At 43.5% G+C, this 18303-nt stretch overlaps 1 protein-coding gene across 4 annotated transcripts in view; it reads right to left on the bottom strand.

Annotated features, from left to right (window-relative positions):
- The window catches only part of UPF2 (UPF2 regulator of nonsense mediated mRNA decay), a 132867-nt gene that overhangs the window by 4865 nt on the left and 109699 nt on the right, over window positions 1-18303 (bottom strand). For 3 of the 4 annotated variants that reach the window (XM_073328763.2, XM_073328766.2, XM_073328764.2), the window contains one exon: window positions 14948-15068. In XM_073328763.2, the coding sequence (XP_073184864.1) occupies window positions 14948-15068 (121 nt within the window). Of the gene's footprint in view, window positions 1-14943; window positions 15069-18303 lie in introns of those variants that run through there. The other variant, XM_073328767.2, reaches the window with a different exon arrangement.

Here is an 18303-nt window from a genome sequence, read left to right as displayed (position 1 = left end):
CCATGCCAGCCAACTCGGGCTTGCCGACTTGGGCTGTGGGGCTCTTTCATTACCGCGTAGACTTTTGGTCTCAGGCTGGAGCCCAAGCTCTAGGACACGTGTGCACACATCCACACACATTTCTCTGTGAGGCAGGAGGGTCCCAGAACCTGGAAGTCCACACAGCAATGAAACAACCACACACAGCCTGGAGCCCTGCAAGCCTGAGTCGGCTGGCACGTGTCAGCCACGGTTGTCTACTTGCTTTGCACACATACCCTTAGGAGCACGGTGAACATTACACTGCTCTGCTGGACTTCCCCACTACTGCAGAAATTTGAGAGAGGAAGGGGGAAACATGTATGGGTGTGCATGCAGGCAGATGCATGTTGCACAGCAAGAGGAAAGAATCGAAGAGGGGACTGAGAAGAGGCCAAGATTGGAGGGACTGGGTGAAGATGGCTGAGGATTGTGGTGGAAAGCAGAGTTATTTCAGAGTTTTGAAAACCAAGACAGCAGTGTTTGAATCTGAAGTGGTTAGGATGCCGAGGAAAACAGAGGATGGGAGCAACAGATCCCATGTCCCGTGTAATGTTGCTACAGCCTCTCCACTCCCCCTTTTAAAAGAGTAGGGACTGAGAACGCTAATATGGGAGTCAAATAAGGATTTCAGAAGAGGCAGAATCAAAATAAGGATGAAGTCTGGCAAAGATCTGGGAACTGTGACATACCAACATATAGAGCTTCTCTAGTCTTGGAAAATTACTAGTCCTAGCACTTAGTGTAGACAAAGAAAGATATGTTAAGCCGAATGTAGTCAACTTTAAAGTGGACCTGTGAGAAGAGAAGTTGGGATCCAAGATGACCAAGATTTCTGGCCTTTAGAGTAAAGCTGAAAGAAGAGAGAAATGCAAGAAGATGGGTCAAAAGGACAGCTGTATGGAGAGTTATACAAGCAGTACCCTTGCTCAACAGCGGAAACAGGAAATTATCATGTTAGCAGATCTAAATTTTCCCTTGTTAAGCTTGCCTTTATTTCTCAGCATTAATAAAACAGGCTTTATTATGGGATTTTAATGAATATTTGGGTAATAAAATCCCAACATCCTGTTATTGTCTTTATGCTTCATTTCTCATTTAAATTGGTCATAGAAAAAAATCAGACAGATGTAAAATAAGTGATCCCAAAACTGTCATGACAAATGGTTTCACTGAAATCCAATTTGATTAGGTTTGTCAACCAGTAGACAATCACAAGAAGTGTCTTCTTACAGAGCATACAACCCCACAGGTGAAGGAGTTTATACTACTGAGACTAATTGGTGAGGTTTACTCTTCTCCCAAACAAACCACTCCTTAGAAGCATGCTCTTTGATGCAGATCAGATAATTAGTTCCTCTTTCCATGAAAAACTTCTGAAAAAGCAATTAGTCTTTAAGCTACTGCTATTAAAAGGAGAGGTTTTTAAAAGCAAACTAGAAGTTAAAAATGGCATGAAAATCACTATTTCTATGCTCAAATTTCTTCTTTGCAATCTCTGGTGCATTTATTAATAGATGATTTATATCTTTAAAACACGGGCCCAAATTTCATAATATGTTGCTTATGTATACTTCCCAGACCTGACAGAGCTCTGTGTAAGTTCAAAAGCTTGTCTCTCTCACCAACAGAAGACAGTCCAACAAAAGGTATTATCTCACCCCCCTGTCTCTCTAATATTCTGGGACCAAAACGGCTACAACAATGCTGCATAATATATAACAAATCAGTTAAGCAACCTGAATATAGTTTAAACCATTCTGGCTTTCTGGCCTGCTGAGATATATTTCCCAAAAGTATTAAACACATTTTTAAAAGGAATTTATTTGAAACAAGAATCTACACCTGAGATTTATAGTAGAATAGTTTAGTAGTGGGGCTATCCTTCCTGAACAAAGACTAAAAAATTATGATGTCTTCTGTGAAAGTATCAGATTGACAATTTTAAGGACTGAAGTCCTAGTATTATGCACAGAACCAGTGCAGAACAGGAAGTGGTAGTGCAAACTTTCCCCACTCTAGTCCACCAATGTACCTCGACCTTGATCTGGAAGGACATATCCTGAGGGAGCTGATGGTAGATTATCTTGGAATTCTTGTTGAGTCTCAGTGGAAACCCAAGACTTACTGGGCATAAAGACAGAGTAAGACCAGCAGGTCCTTAGACCTAACACTAAGCAAGCAGAAAATCTAACAACAACAACAACAAAATTCCTTTGGTTTATGGTCCAAGAGTTTGCAAGAATCTAATGACTAAAAGTATGAGGTCAGCAAACTTCTTTGTATTCCTAGTTCATCACACAAACAGGAGACTCGGAGGAGTGGCAAGGAACAGAGGGCTTTTATTATATTTAATTCTACAATTTATGGTGCCCCCAACACAGCAATAAGTATAGCATGTATATCTAGACAAACATACAGCATGCAAAATTAACTAGAGACAAGGTAATGATTGCTTGAGATCTCAGACGTCATAGTAATATTGCTTAAGAATGACTGAACTACTGACATGACTGACTAGATCAGGGATGGGCAAACTACGGCCCCCTGAAAAGGAATTTTGTCAAATTTACAAACTAAAATCTTTAAACAAACTGGTTAACCAAAGGGATTAAGTCCTGTTTTTAAGGGTCTCAACACAACCAGGCCTTGAACTGGAACAGTGGGTACCTAGGCACCAGCTGCCATCTTTTCCTACATCTCTCCTGACATGGATGCCACTGATCAAACACAGCAAGAAGTGCTAACAATTAAAACTGCAGCTTCTGAGTTAGGGCTAAAAGAAAAGGAGTACTTGTGGCACCTTAGAGACTAACTAATTTATTTGAGCATGAGCTTTCGTGAGCTACAGCTCACTTCATCGGATGCATACCGTGGAAACTGCAGCAGACTTTATGCATCCGATGAAGTGAGCTGTAGCTCACGAAAGCTCATGCTCAAATAAATTGGTTAGTCTCTAAGGTGCCACTAGTACTCCTTTTCTTTTTGCGAATACAGACTAACACGGCTGTTACTCTGAAACCTGAGTTAGGGCTGTATCGGGTAGCTGAAGTATTTGGCTTGCTAGGGGATTCCGAACTGGAGGAGAATAAAGCCAGCCAGCTCCTGTAGATGCGGCTTCTGCCACAAAGACCCTTGTTGCTCCTGCTCCTCTTGGTCAAGGAGGGGTTCCCCATTCTACTAGCTCTTGCTTCCTTATGGCCAGTGGCAGTTCTGGGGCTTCTTCTCCCTCCTTTTCCATTTTCATCAAGAAATGGTAGAGAGGGCAACAGGATGATGGGATGAATGGCTAGGAAGGAAGACATGCAAATATGACCGCAAGGGGTCACAAGTGGGAGCTGTGGGCAGAGCCTGGGTTAGTACCATGCAGGGTCGACTTTAGCAGGGTTTCATGGGTTCAACTACACCCACAGAAATCATGAAACCCAGGATGCAAAAACACAGTGTATGTGTGTGTGTATTTGGGTTCACTCCTTCGCACGAGAAACTGTGAGCAGTTCCATAGTCTGTGCCCTGCATCATGGTGATGCTGCTCCTGGCCACGTCACTTTGTGATGATGTTAGAGTTGTGTGCTGCTAGGCAGGCCCGAAGGGCAAAATCTACCAGAGGGAACACTGGTGGGTGGCAGGGTGATGCCTCCTTGTGTCCCGATCTCCTGAGCTCATGCTGGGGCCTCTGAGCAGCTGGGTCTGGATGCTGAACAGAGCCACCTCCCGCACTGTGTCCAGGGAAGGGTTTCTCTCATCGCCACAAGTAACTGGGATTGGCCCCAGGACAGCCACACAGAGAGGAGCAGCCTTACCGGATCATCACTCCTCCTTCCCCCACCTTCGGCCCTCTCATTGTATCATGCTCTCTTTGTATTTATTTTTCATTTTGTTTCATACTGCGATTACACTCCACTTTATTACACTGCAACCACTGAATTAGGAGGCTGTGCCTGTCCCTGCTACCAGGCTACATTCCCACTCCAGTTTGACCCTTGAACACAATCTTAAACATGAATGTGCTAGCGGTGCCCACACAATAGTGATAACCAGCAATTAAGACCACAATAAATGGAAGACTAGTCTGGCATGTGTGGAGGGGCTGTCTAATCTGTGTCTTTAGCCTGATTAAAATTTCACATCAACAACATTCAGTTAGACAAAGGATCCTTGTAGAACCCATCCCTCGAAGTTACAGATGCCACAGTTAACATTTTTAAAATGTTTCAGCAGGATGGCTCGATCTGTCAGTAGCTTTTCAGCACAATACAAATGTTGAGGTTCATGTCATAGCTAATAATAAAAAAGTACGGGTGAAACACCATGCCAATTTCTCCACCACTTGCAGACTGTTTAAAATCCTCAAACAAATATTTATTTAAAAGCAATCTCTGACAATCTCCAACATAACACACCCAGAACTGTTACCGGCATGAATCCAACCAGGAAGTTCTAGAACAACAACAAAAACCTGCCTTCCTTAAAGCAAACATGCTGCTATTTTAGTAAATATTATGGTCACTGAGCCCTGACTCATTACTGTGTGAAACGAGCCCCACAATGTGTCAGTCTGATCAGTAATAGGCACACACGGAAAATGAAGAAGAAAGGAGAGAGCACCCATCACATAAATGGGAAAACAAATATGTTGCTTTACTAACTCACTCTCACATTGGAAAAGTCGTGCTTCTTGAAACAGGAAATCCCTAACCTACAGGCCAGATTGCAATACCCTTGCTCACAATGCATAGTACTTTACACCACAAATCTCTCTGAAGTCATTGGGAGTAAGGTGTGAGTAAAGGGTATCGCAAAGGGGCGTTAAGCATTAAGGCATTCTTCAAGATTGTGTTCACTATTCTGTTGCCCCTTATTTACTGTGCTGAGAGAGAGACAGACAAAACTAGGTACAAAAATTTTTAAGCTTGAGGGGAGAGTTGCATAGGGGGGTGCAGAACTTCTACAAGACCTGCTGCATAATACAGCACCTGGGAGTCCACTCCACTCCCCCCATGGCAGGCACTGCCCACTTGTCAGTGATGCACAAGGGCCTGTGTCCCTTGGGGAGCACAGGGGAGCCAGAGGCTAGGAGCTGCAGAAGCAGCAGCCCCAGAATGGGTTCCCAGGACTCACTCCCATCCCCAGTGACTGTCAGAGCATTTTCATCAGTGAGACCCTCCAACTTCATTGAATGTCACTTCATTCCCAGCCCTGTATCCCCAGAGACACCCCAACCCATTGAATGTCACTGCACCCCTCAGCCTGCTATTACCAGAGATCCCCCAACCCTAATCTCAGTGAAACCCCCAATCCATCCTGCCAAACTTCGGTATGTATTTTGTTTTAATAATTTGTATGAGGCTTGTTGCCTCATTAAAAAAAACCTAGCAAGTATAAATAGCTTAATAAGCTGAAAATGGCATGGAATCATGGAATATATACACACACACACACACTCCGGCCGGGGTGCTGGGTCGGGGGCCGGACCATGCGGCTCGGCCCCGCTCCAGCCGGGCACAGGGTCAGGGCTGCACCATGTGGCTCGGCCCCACTCCGGTGCTCCAGCAAGGGTGCAGGGTTGGGGGCTGCACCACACGGCTCCCAGAAGCCGCGGCATGACCCCCCTCCAGCTCCTACGCACTCTAATGGGAGCTGCAGGGGCAGACAGGGCAGTGTGCAGAGTGGCCTGCCGCGCCTCCATGTAGGAGCTGCAGAAAGGACATGCCTCTGCTTCCAGGAGCCACTTGAGGTAAGCCCCACTCGGAGCCTGCACCCTGAGCCTCTCCCCCTTCCCCAGCCCTGATCCTCCTCCTGCTCTCCAAACCCCTCGATCCCAGCCCAGAGCACCCTCCTGCACCCCAAATGTCTCATCCCCAGCCCCACCCCAGAGCTCGCACCCCCTCCTGCATCCCAACCCCAATTTGGTGAGCATTCATGGCCCACCATACAATTTCTATTCCCCGATGTGGCCCTCAGGCCAAAAAGTTTGCCCACCCCGTTTTAGATGATTTTAAAACAGAAGTATTTCAGAATGGTATCTAGAAATAGCTATTAATCTGCAAAAAACTCAGACTTCTAATAGGCTTAAATTGTGGTGTCTGCTGGTCTGGCAGCTGCTTTTAAAGGAAAACTGTACTGCTTTTCTAATACGTGTTGCTGAGATAGATTTTGTAAGAGATTACTATAGAAATACTTATTAAAGAAAGGCTTGCAGAGGTTACAATCATTCAGTGGATGCGAGTGGTTCAGAAGCCTTGTCTACACTCCATAGCCAGTATAGCTATGTTGGTAGAACCCTCTAGTGGAGATGCAATATAAACCAGCAGATGCATTGGTTCTGCCAGCACAGCTACACCGCCTCCCCAAATGACGTTACCTATGCCAACAGAAACACCCTATGCAGTTGCATCTACACTGGTGGTTCTGCTAGCGCAGCTATGTTGGTTAGGGGGTGTGATTTTTTTCTTCACACTGTCAGCTGACAGAGCTATGCCAGCAAAAATTTGTAATGCAGTACAGACCTGAGCTTGCATGCACCTCAGGCTCAGCTGAGTTCCTGTAGGAAAGTTGTACTGAGAAGGGAAGTTTTTCCCATTGACCACAGGTCTGGTCTACTCTACAAACTTAGGTTGACGGAAGCCGCCTTATGTTGACATAATAATGTATGCAGCTACATTACCAGGTCCCTTTCGCTGACCTAACTCACCTGTTACATTGACTTAATTACTCCACTTCGGCGAGAGGTGTAGCGCTTAATTTGATGTTGATGGGTCAACAGAGAGCAGCGTAGATGCAGCATTGTGTAAGTCCATTGAATTGACCTCCAGAAGATGCCCCACAATGCCCTGCTGTCAGGGCCGGATGTAGGGGCAGGAGAGCTGGGCGACCACCTGCGGTGCCAGGCTTGTGGGGCGCTGGGGTTGGTGTGCTGTTTTTGTTGTTAGCGACAAAAGGGAAAATAGAATAGAAAAACAAATTAATTGACCTTATGGCAAGGAAGGTGCTTGATAGCACTGATGCAGCTTGGTAAAGTGAAGTAATAGTGGACTGCACTCCTGACATTAATCAGTGAAAAGATGTCATTTACAGTAAGATTTGTTGATGACGAGGATGGCTGTGTTAAAGTAAAGGAACACTTCACCTGTGTTCGGTCTGAGGATGATTCTACTGGAAAGGCCTAACAGAACTGTTTAAGAATGTCTGATTGAGAATAAAATAAAGCTTAAGGACTGCAGCGGCCAAGGCTACGACAACAGCATGAACACGAAGGGAAGAAACAGTGCTGTCCAGGCAAAGATCCCTGCACTGAATCCAAGAGCTTTCTTCATGCTTTGTAGCAGCCATTCTCCACCTGGTTATGTCAGATGCAGCCTCATCTTCTTTAGATTCAGTGTGTCTCTTTGGAGTACTGCAAAGGATAGACATCCTGTTTTCAGCATCAGCTATCAGGTGGAAGATCCTCATGGACAAGGATACAAATCTGACTGTGAAGCCACTAAGTGACACACACTGGGAGAGCCTCATTGACAACATAAGGCCAGTGAGGTACCAAGTGACCGAGATGGATGACGCCCTGATGGAACTGGCACAGTCGAGTAAAGCCAAAGCCAGAATCTGACACAAGGCGGAAAGCCTGGCAAACTAGATCACTGACTTCAAATTTCTGGTCTCAATTGTGGTTTGGCACAATATCCTGTTCCAAGTAAATGTTGTAAGCAAGGCATTACAAACTCAGTTGATGGACATCGCGACTGCTACTACTTTGATGAGAAGCTGCCTTGATTTCGTTGTGGGCTACGAAGAAAATGGATTTGAAGATGCCATCACTAGTACCAAAGGAATGGTGGAAAACTTAGGAGTGGAGCCTGTCTTCAAGGAAACTTGTATTCATCGGAAGAAGAGACAGTTTGGTTACAAGAGCACAGATGAGGTGATGGGAAGCTCGGAAGAAAAATCTCAGATGACTTTTTTTGCTTGCTCATTGACACTGTTTGAGTGTCCATTGAAGAAAGGTTTGGACAAATGAAGCATCTCAAAAAGATGTGGGGTTTTTTGAATGACCTTACTAAGCTGCCAGTGTACAGGAAAATGCTTGAACAATTCTACGGACCGTCACCAGATGCTGATACATGGGGAATGTTCTTACGTCAATGATAAAGACCTCTATGTCGACTGGACAACATCTGTCACAGTTTGCAACATGGGAAGCAAACTCCACTCCAAGTTCTCGAATTCATTCATGAAGCAGAACTGAAAGATACTTTTCCAAATATGTCGATAACTTTGAAGATTCTGCTCACACTGCTGGGCTGGTCAGAGTTGAGAATGGTGAGTGCAGCTTTTGGAAGCTCAGGCTCATTAAAACAAATCTTCAATCAACCATGGCTGACGAGGCTGACATTGCTTGCTATTTTATTGCTTGAAAATGCCATTGGCCAGTCTTTGGATCTCTCTGACACTGTACTTCAGTTTGTGAACGCAAAGGTGAGAAAAGCGACCTTCTGAATAAAAGAACTAAGATTAATTTTCTAACGGGGTCACCCATTGTAACACTATTTAATACTGGTCCACCTAATGTTGGTGTACAATTCAATTTCTTTATGTTAGTACATTTCAGTTATTCTTAAAATTAAAAAGTTTCTATAAACTTAGAGAAAATAAATGTCTTTTAGTTTGCTTATATATGGCATGAATAAGAAGAGACTTACAGATTGTAGCATGCACATTTATCGTCTTATATGACAGGGATAAATCATAAATGCAAATTGTGCAAAGTTGTGAAATGGGCTACAAATACAATAAAAAATAAGGTATTCAAAAGTTTAACAAATGAAGGGGAGTCGTCAAAGATGCTCCTCACCGGGGGTGCCATTTGGCCTAGGGCCAGCCCTGTCCACTGTGACCACTCTGGAGATCATTTTCAACTCTGCTGCACAGCAGCCAGGTACGCAGGAAGCAGCCTCTCCCCTCCTGAAGCCCCAGGAACTTTTGAATTCCTATTTCCAGTTTGATCAGCATGGACAGCTTGGCAGCCCAGCTGACCATGGCAATTCAATGCCGCAAACGTTCTCCAGCATTGGAGTATACAGGAGGTGGTGGGACCTTATTCGTTTGTGGGTAGAAAAGTCTGTGCAGGCACAGCTCCAATTCAGCTGTAGAAATGTTGACATCTACGAAAAGATCGTGTGGGGTAGGGTGAAGAAGCGATGCACCAGGGACATGCGTAAGTGCTGCATGAAAATCAAAGAACTTTGGCAGGCATGCCAGAAGGCAAGGGAGGTGAACAGTCGTGCTGGTTCTGCGCCACAGACATGCTGTTCTACTAAGAGCTGCATGTGATTCTCAGTGGCGACTACACCACTACCACCAAACGTAGTGTGGCTACCTCCCACGCTGAGTCCCAGTCCCAGTCCGAGTCCTGGGCCACCTCAGGCAACAATGAGGAAGACATTGTGGATGAGGAAGAGAATGGGAGACAGGAGAGCAGGAGATCCATTTTCCCTGAGACCCAGGAGCTATTTTTAACCCCAGAGCAGTCCAGCCGGTCGCAGGACAGCATCGTGGCCGAGCATGATGGGAAGGTACCTCTGGTGGGTATGCAATTCCAATCAAACTGTCGGGGTTACATGCTCTCACATCTTATGTTTCATCTGAAGAAAAAGTGAGGTGCGGTGGGGATCTGTTTCCCAGTGTCTGCTAGACACTTGTGATCCCCCACCCATGGTGATTTCCAGGTCCCTCAACCATAGTTTCCCTAATATGCCTGTGGTCTGGGCGGCTGGGATCGGTGTTGAACTCACAGTCTGCAAGCCTAGGGCAACGGCTACAGTGTTGGGAGGGAGAGGGGTGGGATGGGTTTCCTGTGTTCTCTCATGGCAATCTGCAACCCCCACTGGAGCTGCTGTGGACAAAGACCACAGGTTGGGAGGCTTGACACTAGTCCCTGGCCTCCAAGCACCGACCATGGTGCTAAGGGAAAGGGGCATTGTCCACCTGCTCATCTGTGCTCCCAACGTGGGTTGCCCATAAGTTGCAGCACAAGGCCCGTTGCCCATGCTGTTGGCTCACACTCACCATGGCTGGAACAGCAAACCGGTTCACTGAATAGCTAGGGGGATACTGATTATGTTCTGGCTTGCACTTCAGTGTAATAAGGGAAATGATTTTAAAATATCTACTTTGTACTAGACTCAGTGTATGCACTGACAATGGTTACCTTGTGCTTTGCATGCCTTACAGTGGAAAGCTTGGCCTTCAGCACAGCCTTCACACTGACAGAGAGGCTTTTGCAAATTAGAAGATGGAAAAAAGAAAACGTATGATGATATATTCAATGAGATAACGAATGTCTCTGGGACAGCTGACACTGAGCTAAGAGCATGGAGAATTTCATTGTCTGAAGACATGGACAGGGAGACCAGGAGAGCATCCCAGGAACATGAGCGTGCCACGCAGGATGAGATGCTGCAGATTATGAAGGACCAGTCAGACATGTTGAGGCATCTGGTTGAGCTTCAAGAAAAATAGCTTGAGGCTAGACTCCCTCTGCAGAACAGCCTGCAAGCATTGCCCTGTTTCCAATCCCCTCCCCGATACGTTCCAGAATGTGGGGTGTGGGCGGGAAAGAAGGTGCAGTATTCCTGCCACTCAATACCGGGGACAATACTAAGAACAAAAGGTGGCCATTCGAAGATCTTTGATGGGCAAAACTTCTGTGCTTACACAGAACAAGTTGACTTGGTTTCTCCCTTCCCAATTTTATCACACCGTTTTCCCAAGGTTAAATTATTTTTCTGGTCTTTCAGTTTCTTTATGTTTGTGAAGTAAAAGTCGAGAATGAAATACTCTATTTATTCCAAGTTTGGGGGGGGAGAAGGGGAGGTACAGGGAAACTGATGCAACGGAGGGGATTGGTATGGAAAGGCACAACACAGATGAGCAACGCACATTACTGTGGCTCATTACTGAAACAGGTTTTCAAAGCCTCCTGGAGAGACAGAGCTCCTTGCTGGGCTCTTCTTATTGCCTTGGTAGTTGGCTGCTCAAAACTACCTGCCAGCCTATCCACCTCCATGCCGCACTCATGTGGAAACTTCTCTCCCTTTGCTTCACAGATATTATGGAGCACAGAGCATGTAGCGATAACAATGGAGATACTGCTTTCACTGAGGTCTAACCCAATAAGTAAACTGCGCCAGCTACCCTTTACATGTCCAAAGGCACATGCCACCACCATTCTGTCCTTGCTCAGAGTATTGTTGAACCGCTCCTAAGTGCTGTCCAGGTGGCTGGTGTACGGCTTCAGGAGCTACGGGAGCAAGGGGTAGGCTGGGTCTCTCAGGATCACTATTGGCATATCTATGTCATCAATGGTTGTTTTGCGATCCAGAAAGAAAGTCCCTGATTGCAGCTTTCTGAACAGACCTGTGCTCCTAAAGTTGTGCACATCATGCACCTTTCCTGACCATCCCTGATATCGGTAAAATGCCCCGTAATCCACCAGTGCTTGCAACACCATTGAAAAGTATACCTTATGATTTATGTTCTCTTTGGCGAGGTGGTCTGGTGCCAAGATAGGGACATGAGTGCCATCTATCACCCCACTGCAGTTAAGGAACTTCATTGCAGCAAAACCATCCACTATGTCCTGCACATTTCTCAGAGTCACTACCCTTTTTAGCAGAAGTCGATTAATGGCTCGTAAACTTGGATCACAACTCCTCCCATGGTGGATTTACCAACTCCGAATTGATTCCCCACTGATCGGTAAAGCAGTCTGTCATTGCAAGTTTCCACAGAGTGATCGCCACTCGCTTCTCCACTGTCAGAGCAGGTCTCATTTTAGTGTTGCTGCATTTCAGGGCTGGGAGAAGCTCTTCACAAAGTTCCTGGAAAGTGGCCTTCCGCATTCAAAAGTTCTGCAGCCACTGCTCATCATCCCATAACTACGTAACAATGTGATCCCACCAGTCAGTGCTTGTTTCCTGGGAACAGAACCGGTGCTCCACCATGTTCAGCTGCTGCGCAACTGCCAGCAACAATCGGGAATTGTTTTGTTCTATGGTTTGCAGCAGGGCTGCTTGAAGGACATCAAAACGTTTCGCGTGGTGGCTCCTATCTCAGCTCTGGAAATACCACAGGATAAGGCGAGAGGTATTTGTAATGCTCACAACAAGAGTGCACAGCTGAGTGGAGTCCATGCTTCTTGAAAACAGGTGCGAAAAAGTATGAGGAGTTTGCCATTGATATCAGAGTAGGGGAGGGAGGAAATCATGGGAGATCAAAGCCATGTTCCCATTCCACCCTGCAACAATGTTTTGGTCCCACGAGGCATGGCAAGTTCCCAAAAGGCCCTGCGGCTAGCTGCACTGGGGATAGCTACCCACGGCGCACTGCTCTGTGCATTCATGCAAGTGCTGCGAGTGAGGACACACTCCACCAAGACAATGAGCATGGTGTGAACATGCCTGACCAACAATTATTGCTGTAGACACATGCCGATTTAAATTAAGTTGACTTAACTTTGTAGTGTAGGCAGTGAGTCAGAGTTAGCTGATTGTTGTTTCTTTGGAAAGTGTCAGAGTGTATTTTAAAAGTTTATGGAGATCAAGTTTAAAACCAAACTACATTTTTTTTGGAGGGGGGTGGGGGAAGAGGGGCTGTAGACACTTTGTCTCGAAGGACCCAAGGAAGGGAGAAGGAACACAAGGGAAACCTAAAACTTCCAATCCAAAAGTGCTACCAAAATGAAGCTGGTGAGATTATTGGACTATAGGACTGGAACACCAGACATGAGATTTTTTTTTTTTTAAGCTAATAAAGGGAAGTTTCTATCCTTGTAATGCTCCCCTCTATCCACCACCAAATTAATCAGTGTTTTTTGAAAAAAGGAGGAAGCAGATCAACTAAGTGCATACCAGGCATGGCAGTCTGTGTGTACAGATGTGTTTTCTACGTGCATGGAGAAAACACACGACCGGCTTATGTCGTCACTGCAGAGTTAACTCAAGTTACCTACATTCCAGATTCAGAGTGGCCACACTGAATTAACACTCAAGCTGCACAGACCAATTTAATTTACAGTCAATTACAGGTGATTGTATTATGATGAGATGATCTAACCTGAGCTGTACTCTATACCCTGAGAGGACAGCCAAATCAAGTTAAAAGCATCACCACATTCGACTTTAAAATGTGTGTGTGGGGCAGGACTTGGTTTTGGAGAGACACTCGAGTTAACTCTGCAATGAAGACAAGCCCATATGAGGTAGGCAAAAACAAGGTAATTGAAAACCAAACTATGTTTATTCTCTGCCAGCACAAATTGCAGATACATGTTGAAACTTGCCTCAGGAAGGGGTTCTACATTGTCTTAGCTAGTGTTGGTTACAGTGAGAAAAAAAACTCCTTCCACCTCACAGGAGCGTGGCTGCTTCCACGCAACAAAGTTTTACCATGCCCTTTTTATTTGTTAATTAATTATAAAAGCCATTTGCACTTTTTTTGGTAAGAGATGGAAGGAGTCTGAAATTCTATGTAAAAAGGAGGTTTTGTTTTTTGTTTTTTTAAATGAACCTACTGAAACAAACTGCAGGTTTGTTCTCTGGATAATTTTCTCACCAGCCTCTGGAGTTTCAAGAGCTTCAATTTCTACTCAACAAGATGCATTGGAACAGCTCTGACTTATTGTGACTAATCACTGCTGTGTCTAATCCAGGACCCTTGCCTTTGACTGGGCTAGGTTTGGATGCTTCAGAGAAGATCAAACCCATCCCATAATTCACCTGGCCAATTGTGGATCTTCATAAACCACGGGGGAAATTCCTTCCTTCCTTCCTTCCTTTTCATCATGAAGTTCAATTTGCTCTGTACCTTTTTCCTCCATTTTACAAAACTGTAAATGTTACTGACACTTAAATTTAGATAATCAGTTTTTAAATTAAGATGAACTACTTGCTTCAACCTCTTCCTGCAGCACTGAATAATCATAATTCATACTGCACTGGAAACAGACAGCGTTTTACAAAATTAAGACTTATTTACTTCCCTGCCTCAAAAAATGTAAGGATGACACTGTACTATATAAAAATATTTTTACCCCAATTTTTGTGCCCTCTTGTTCTCCTATTACAGAAGATTAACAGTAGCTCCCATTTGGTTTTAATTAAAATGTTTTATGTAATTCAGCACTTGCCAGATTAGCTCATCTCAGGTTTTAGAAGCTTTTTGTCATATGAAAGCCCACCACATCATATCGCTAACCGTTTTTTGCTGCCCTTCTTAGGATCATTTCCATTGTACTCTTTTGAGGTGAAAGAATTCATAATATTTTGTTTTTCTCCTGTGACATCAAGATCAGAAACTCTCTGTCTTATTCTAATGTTTAAGAATATGTCAATTAGCCTCTAACCCACCTAGATTTTAGACCCTGAAATGATAATTGGGAATAGCTCTTTTCAATCCAATATTGCTTTTCAGTATGTGTCCACCATGCTGCAAATTAAATGAGTTTACAGTGGAATCTCTGTCCCTCTGTTTTCCTTCCATTTATGACAATACAAAATTGAGTGTTTCAAGCTTACAGAATTGAAAGAACCGCAATTACATTAGAATTCTTAAAGAAGTTTTAAACTTCCTTCCCGCGCACTTTCTGTGTGAAAATAAAGAACTACGCCTTTTCTTCTGAAGCCAGTGGTACAAGCTTTGATTATAATGTAAACAATTAAATCAGGATTCCTTGGCAATCTCCCAACTCTCCCCTATACTATGGTCATTGGATAACCAACACATAAAACTAACCTGCCAAGTATTTTAATAGTTGGTAGAATAACATTACTTTAAACAGAAACAGCTTCATTTCAGTGCATAGATCATTAACTTTGTGTTATGCTGGAACTTACTTAGAAACAGAATTAACAACTTTAAGGAAAGGTTGTCTTACCTCCCACCAGTTTTAAAGATTAGATCTGCATTAGGTGCTCCCTTTGGATGCTGGTAACGTGGCCGCCGTTCACGATTAGTATTTGCTGGAGCTGGACGCTGTGCCAGAGACTGTAACATCTCTGTAATTTCATACAAAAAGGTTGAACAGTTTTTGCCTCTTTTTTATTAAGTGGAATTTACACAGACTAAATAGTATAGTAACACATATTTCTGAAATGCGTATAAACCAATTATTAAAAACGTTTTGATTCATACTTTTATATATTTGTGGGCAAAACTTTCCCCAGGGCAGCCAACTCATGTCCATAACAGATACTTTTAAAAATACTTTTGAAATTGCATAGGCAGTTTTGATATTTCCAAGCTATGCTATGATGTGTACTCTGATTTTCAGCTGCTGCTGGATGTTCAGATAGGAGCAGTTGCCAGCCAGCAGTGCTTTTCATCTTTCGTACTTGGTAAGAAAGCTCTGACCTTTTCTTTCCGATACTGGAACCCGCCTTGGTCATTCACTTATGTCATTTGATATTGGACCACTGCAGTGCTGTAAGTGGATACCCCTAAAAACTATCCAGAAGTAACACCAAGTGCAAAAGGCAGCTGCCACTTAAGCACTTAAAAATCATTCAGCAAAACTTTCTTTGTACAAGGAGAGAGAAATAATTAACATGACTAGAGTAGACTTCTGGGCAGCTAAAGTAAATGGCTATTTAATTTGATAACCTGTGTGTTTATTAGCATACCATGGTGAGTCTACCTTCATAGACCATGAGTTAGGGGTACATGAACATGTTTAATTGAAAGTACCTCTGAAGTCTACCTGTGCAAGGATATGCATTGCTCAGCAAACATGAACAGATGGAATAAACAAAGGGGAAAAATGGACTGATCTGTTAATTAGATTACTCTTGAAAGTCTGCTCTGTCTGGTTCTCTAATCTCTCGTAATCTCATTCAAGACATGTCCAGCATCTGCTAGAAACTACTTTGTAGTGTACTGGTAGAGTTTTGCACTGATTATAGTAATGAAAACTAAAGTCAATTAATGAGATTTCATCATGTTTACAAAAGAGGGAAGTTCAGAGAGTGCAATGGATGCTCCACCTTGCCCATTTATTGTGAAATTATTATTTTAAATGTTTTATCAAAGACACGATGAATATGAGAAACATCTAATTTTGGGGAGGATTTAGTAGCTACTGGTTATTAAACCATGGTATCCATAAAAGAACATAAGAATGGCCATACTGTGACAAACCAATGGTCTATCTAGCCTAGTATCCTCTCTTCCAACAGCAGCCAGTGTCAGATGCTTCAGAGGCAATAAACAGAATAGGGCAATTATTGAGTGATCCATGTCACTCGTCCAGTCTCAGCTTCTGGGAGTGAGACATTTGGGACACCCAGAGCATGGTGTTGTATCCCTGACCATCTTGGCTAATAGCCATTGATGTACCTATAGTCCATAAACTCATGTAATTCTTTTTAAAACCCAGTTATACTTTTGGCCTTCACAACATTCCCAGGCAAAAGGTTCCACAGGTTGACTGTGGATTGTGTGAAGAAGTTCTTCCTTATGTTTGTTTTAAACCTGCTGCCTATTACTTTCATTGTGTGACCCCCTGGTTCCTGTATTATGTGAAGGGGTAAATGACACTTCCTTGTTCACTTTCTCTGCACTTTTCATCATACAGACCTCTATCATATCTGCCCTTAATCATCTCTTTTCGAAGCTGAACAGTTCCAGTCTTTTTAATCTCTCTTTGCATGGAAGCTGTTCCATAACCCTAATAATTTTTTAAAAAGAAAAGGAGTACTTGTGGCACCTTAGAGACTAACAAATTTATTTGAGCATAAGCTTTCGTGAGCTACAGCTCACTTTTTGTTGCCCTTCTCTATACTTTTCCCAATTCTAATATAACTTTTTTTGAGATGGAGTGACCAGAATTATATGCAGTATTAAAGGTGTGGGTGTACCATGGATTTATACAGTGGCATTATGATATCTTCTGTCTTCTCATCTATCCCTTTCCTGATGCTTTACAACATTCTGTGACTGCTGCTGCACACTGAGCACATGTTTTCAGAGAACTATCCAACTATCTCTTTCTTGAATGAAAACAAGTAATTTGGACCCCATCATTTTGTATGTATAGTTGGGATAATGTTTTCCAATAGGCATTACTTTGCCATTAACACTGCATTTCATCTGACATTTTGTTTCCCAGTCACCAAGTTAGCGAGATCCCTTTGGCACTTTTCAGAGTCAGCTTTGAATTTAACTATTTTGAGTAATTTTGTATTGTCTTCAAATTTCACTACCTCACTGTTCACCTCCTTTTCCAGATCATTTGCGAATATGTTGAACAGAACAGGTCCCAGTCCAGATCTTTGTGGGAACCCATTATTTATCTCCCTCCATTCTGAAAACTGACCATTTATTCCTACCCTTTGTTTCCTATCTTTTAACTAGTTACTGATCCATGAGGACCTTGCCTCTTATCCCGTGACTGCCTACTTTCCTTAAGAGCCTTTGGTGAGAGACCTTATCAAAGGCTTTCTGAAAGTATAAGTACACTGTATTACCTAGATCATCCTTGTTCACACACTTGCTGACATTCTCTAAGAATTGTAATAGATTGGTGAGGCATGATTTCCATCTACAAAAGTCATGTAGACTCTTCCCCAATATATTGTGTTCATCTATCTGTATGTCTGATAATTCTGTTCTTTGCTATAGTTTCAATCAATTTGCCTGGTACTGAAGTTATGTTTACTGGCCTCTAATTGCCAGGATTACCTCAGGATCGTCTTTAAAGAAGTCAGCATTACACTAGTTATCCTCCAGTCATCTGATCCAGAGGCTGCTTTAAGCGATAGGTTACATATCACAACTAGTAGTTCTGCAGTTTCATATTTGAGTTCCTTCAGAACTTTTGGGTGCATATCATCTGGTCCTGGTGACTTGCTACTGTTTATCAATTTGTTCCAAAACCTCCTCTATTGACACCTGAATCTGAGACAGTTCCTCAGATCTGTCACTTAAAAAGGATGGCTCAGGTGTGAGAATCTCCCTCATGTAATTTGCAGTGAAGACAGATGCAAAGAATTAATTTAGTGTCTTCACAATGACCTTGTTCCCCCACATTCCACATCCCTCAGATACAAAGCATAGTTCTGGCTATCAGGACGGACACATTATGGAAGTGAACAGCTGGGGGATAACAGGAATTGATGAGAGGGGATGAAAGGCAGGCAGCAACTAGAAATATTGTGTATGCACCTCTCAGCCCAGGTATTAAGAGGGTGCAGGTTTTGTGGAGTACAACCAGCACTAAGATAAGGAAAAATAATG

This window comes from Lepidochelys kempii, chromosome 1 (assembly GCF_965140285.1).
Source record: "Lepidochelys kempii isolate rLepKem1 chromosome 1, rLepKem1.hap1, whole genome shotgun sequence".
NCBI classification, from domain to species: Eukaryota; Metazoa; Chordata; order Testudines; family Cheloniidae; genus Lepidochelys; species Lepidochelys kempii.
Note: the sequence above shows the minus strand (reverse complement) of the source record. Positions and strands in the feature narration are given on the sequence as shown.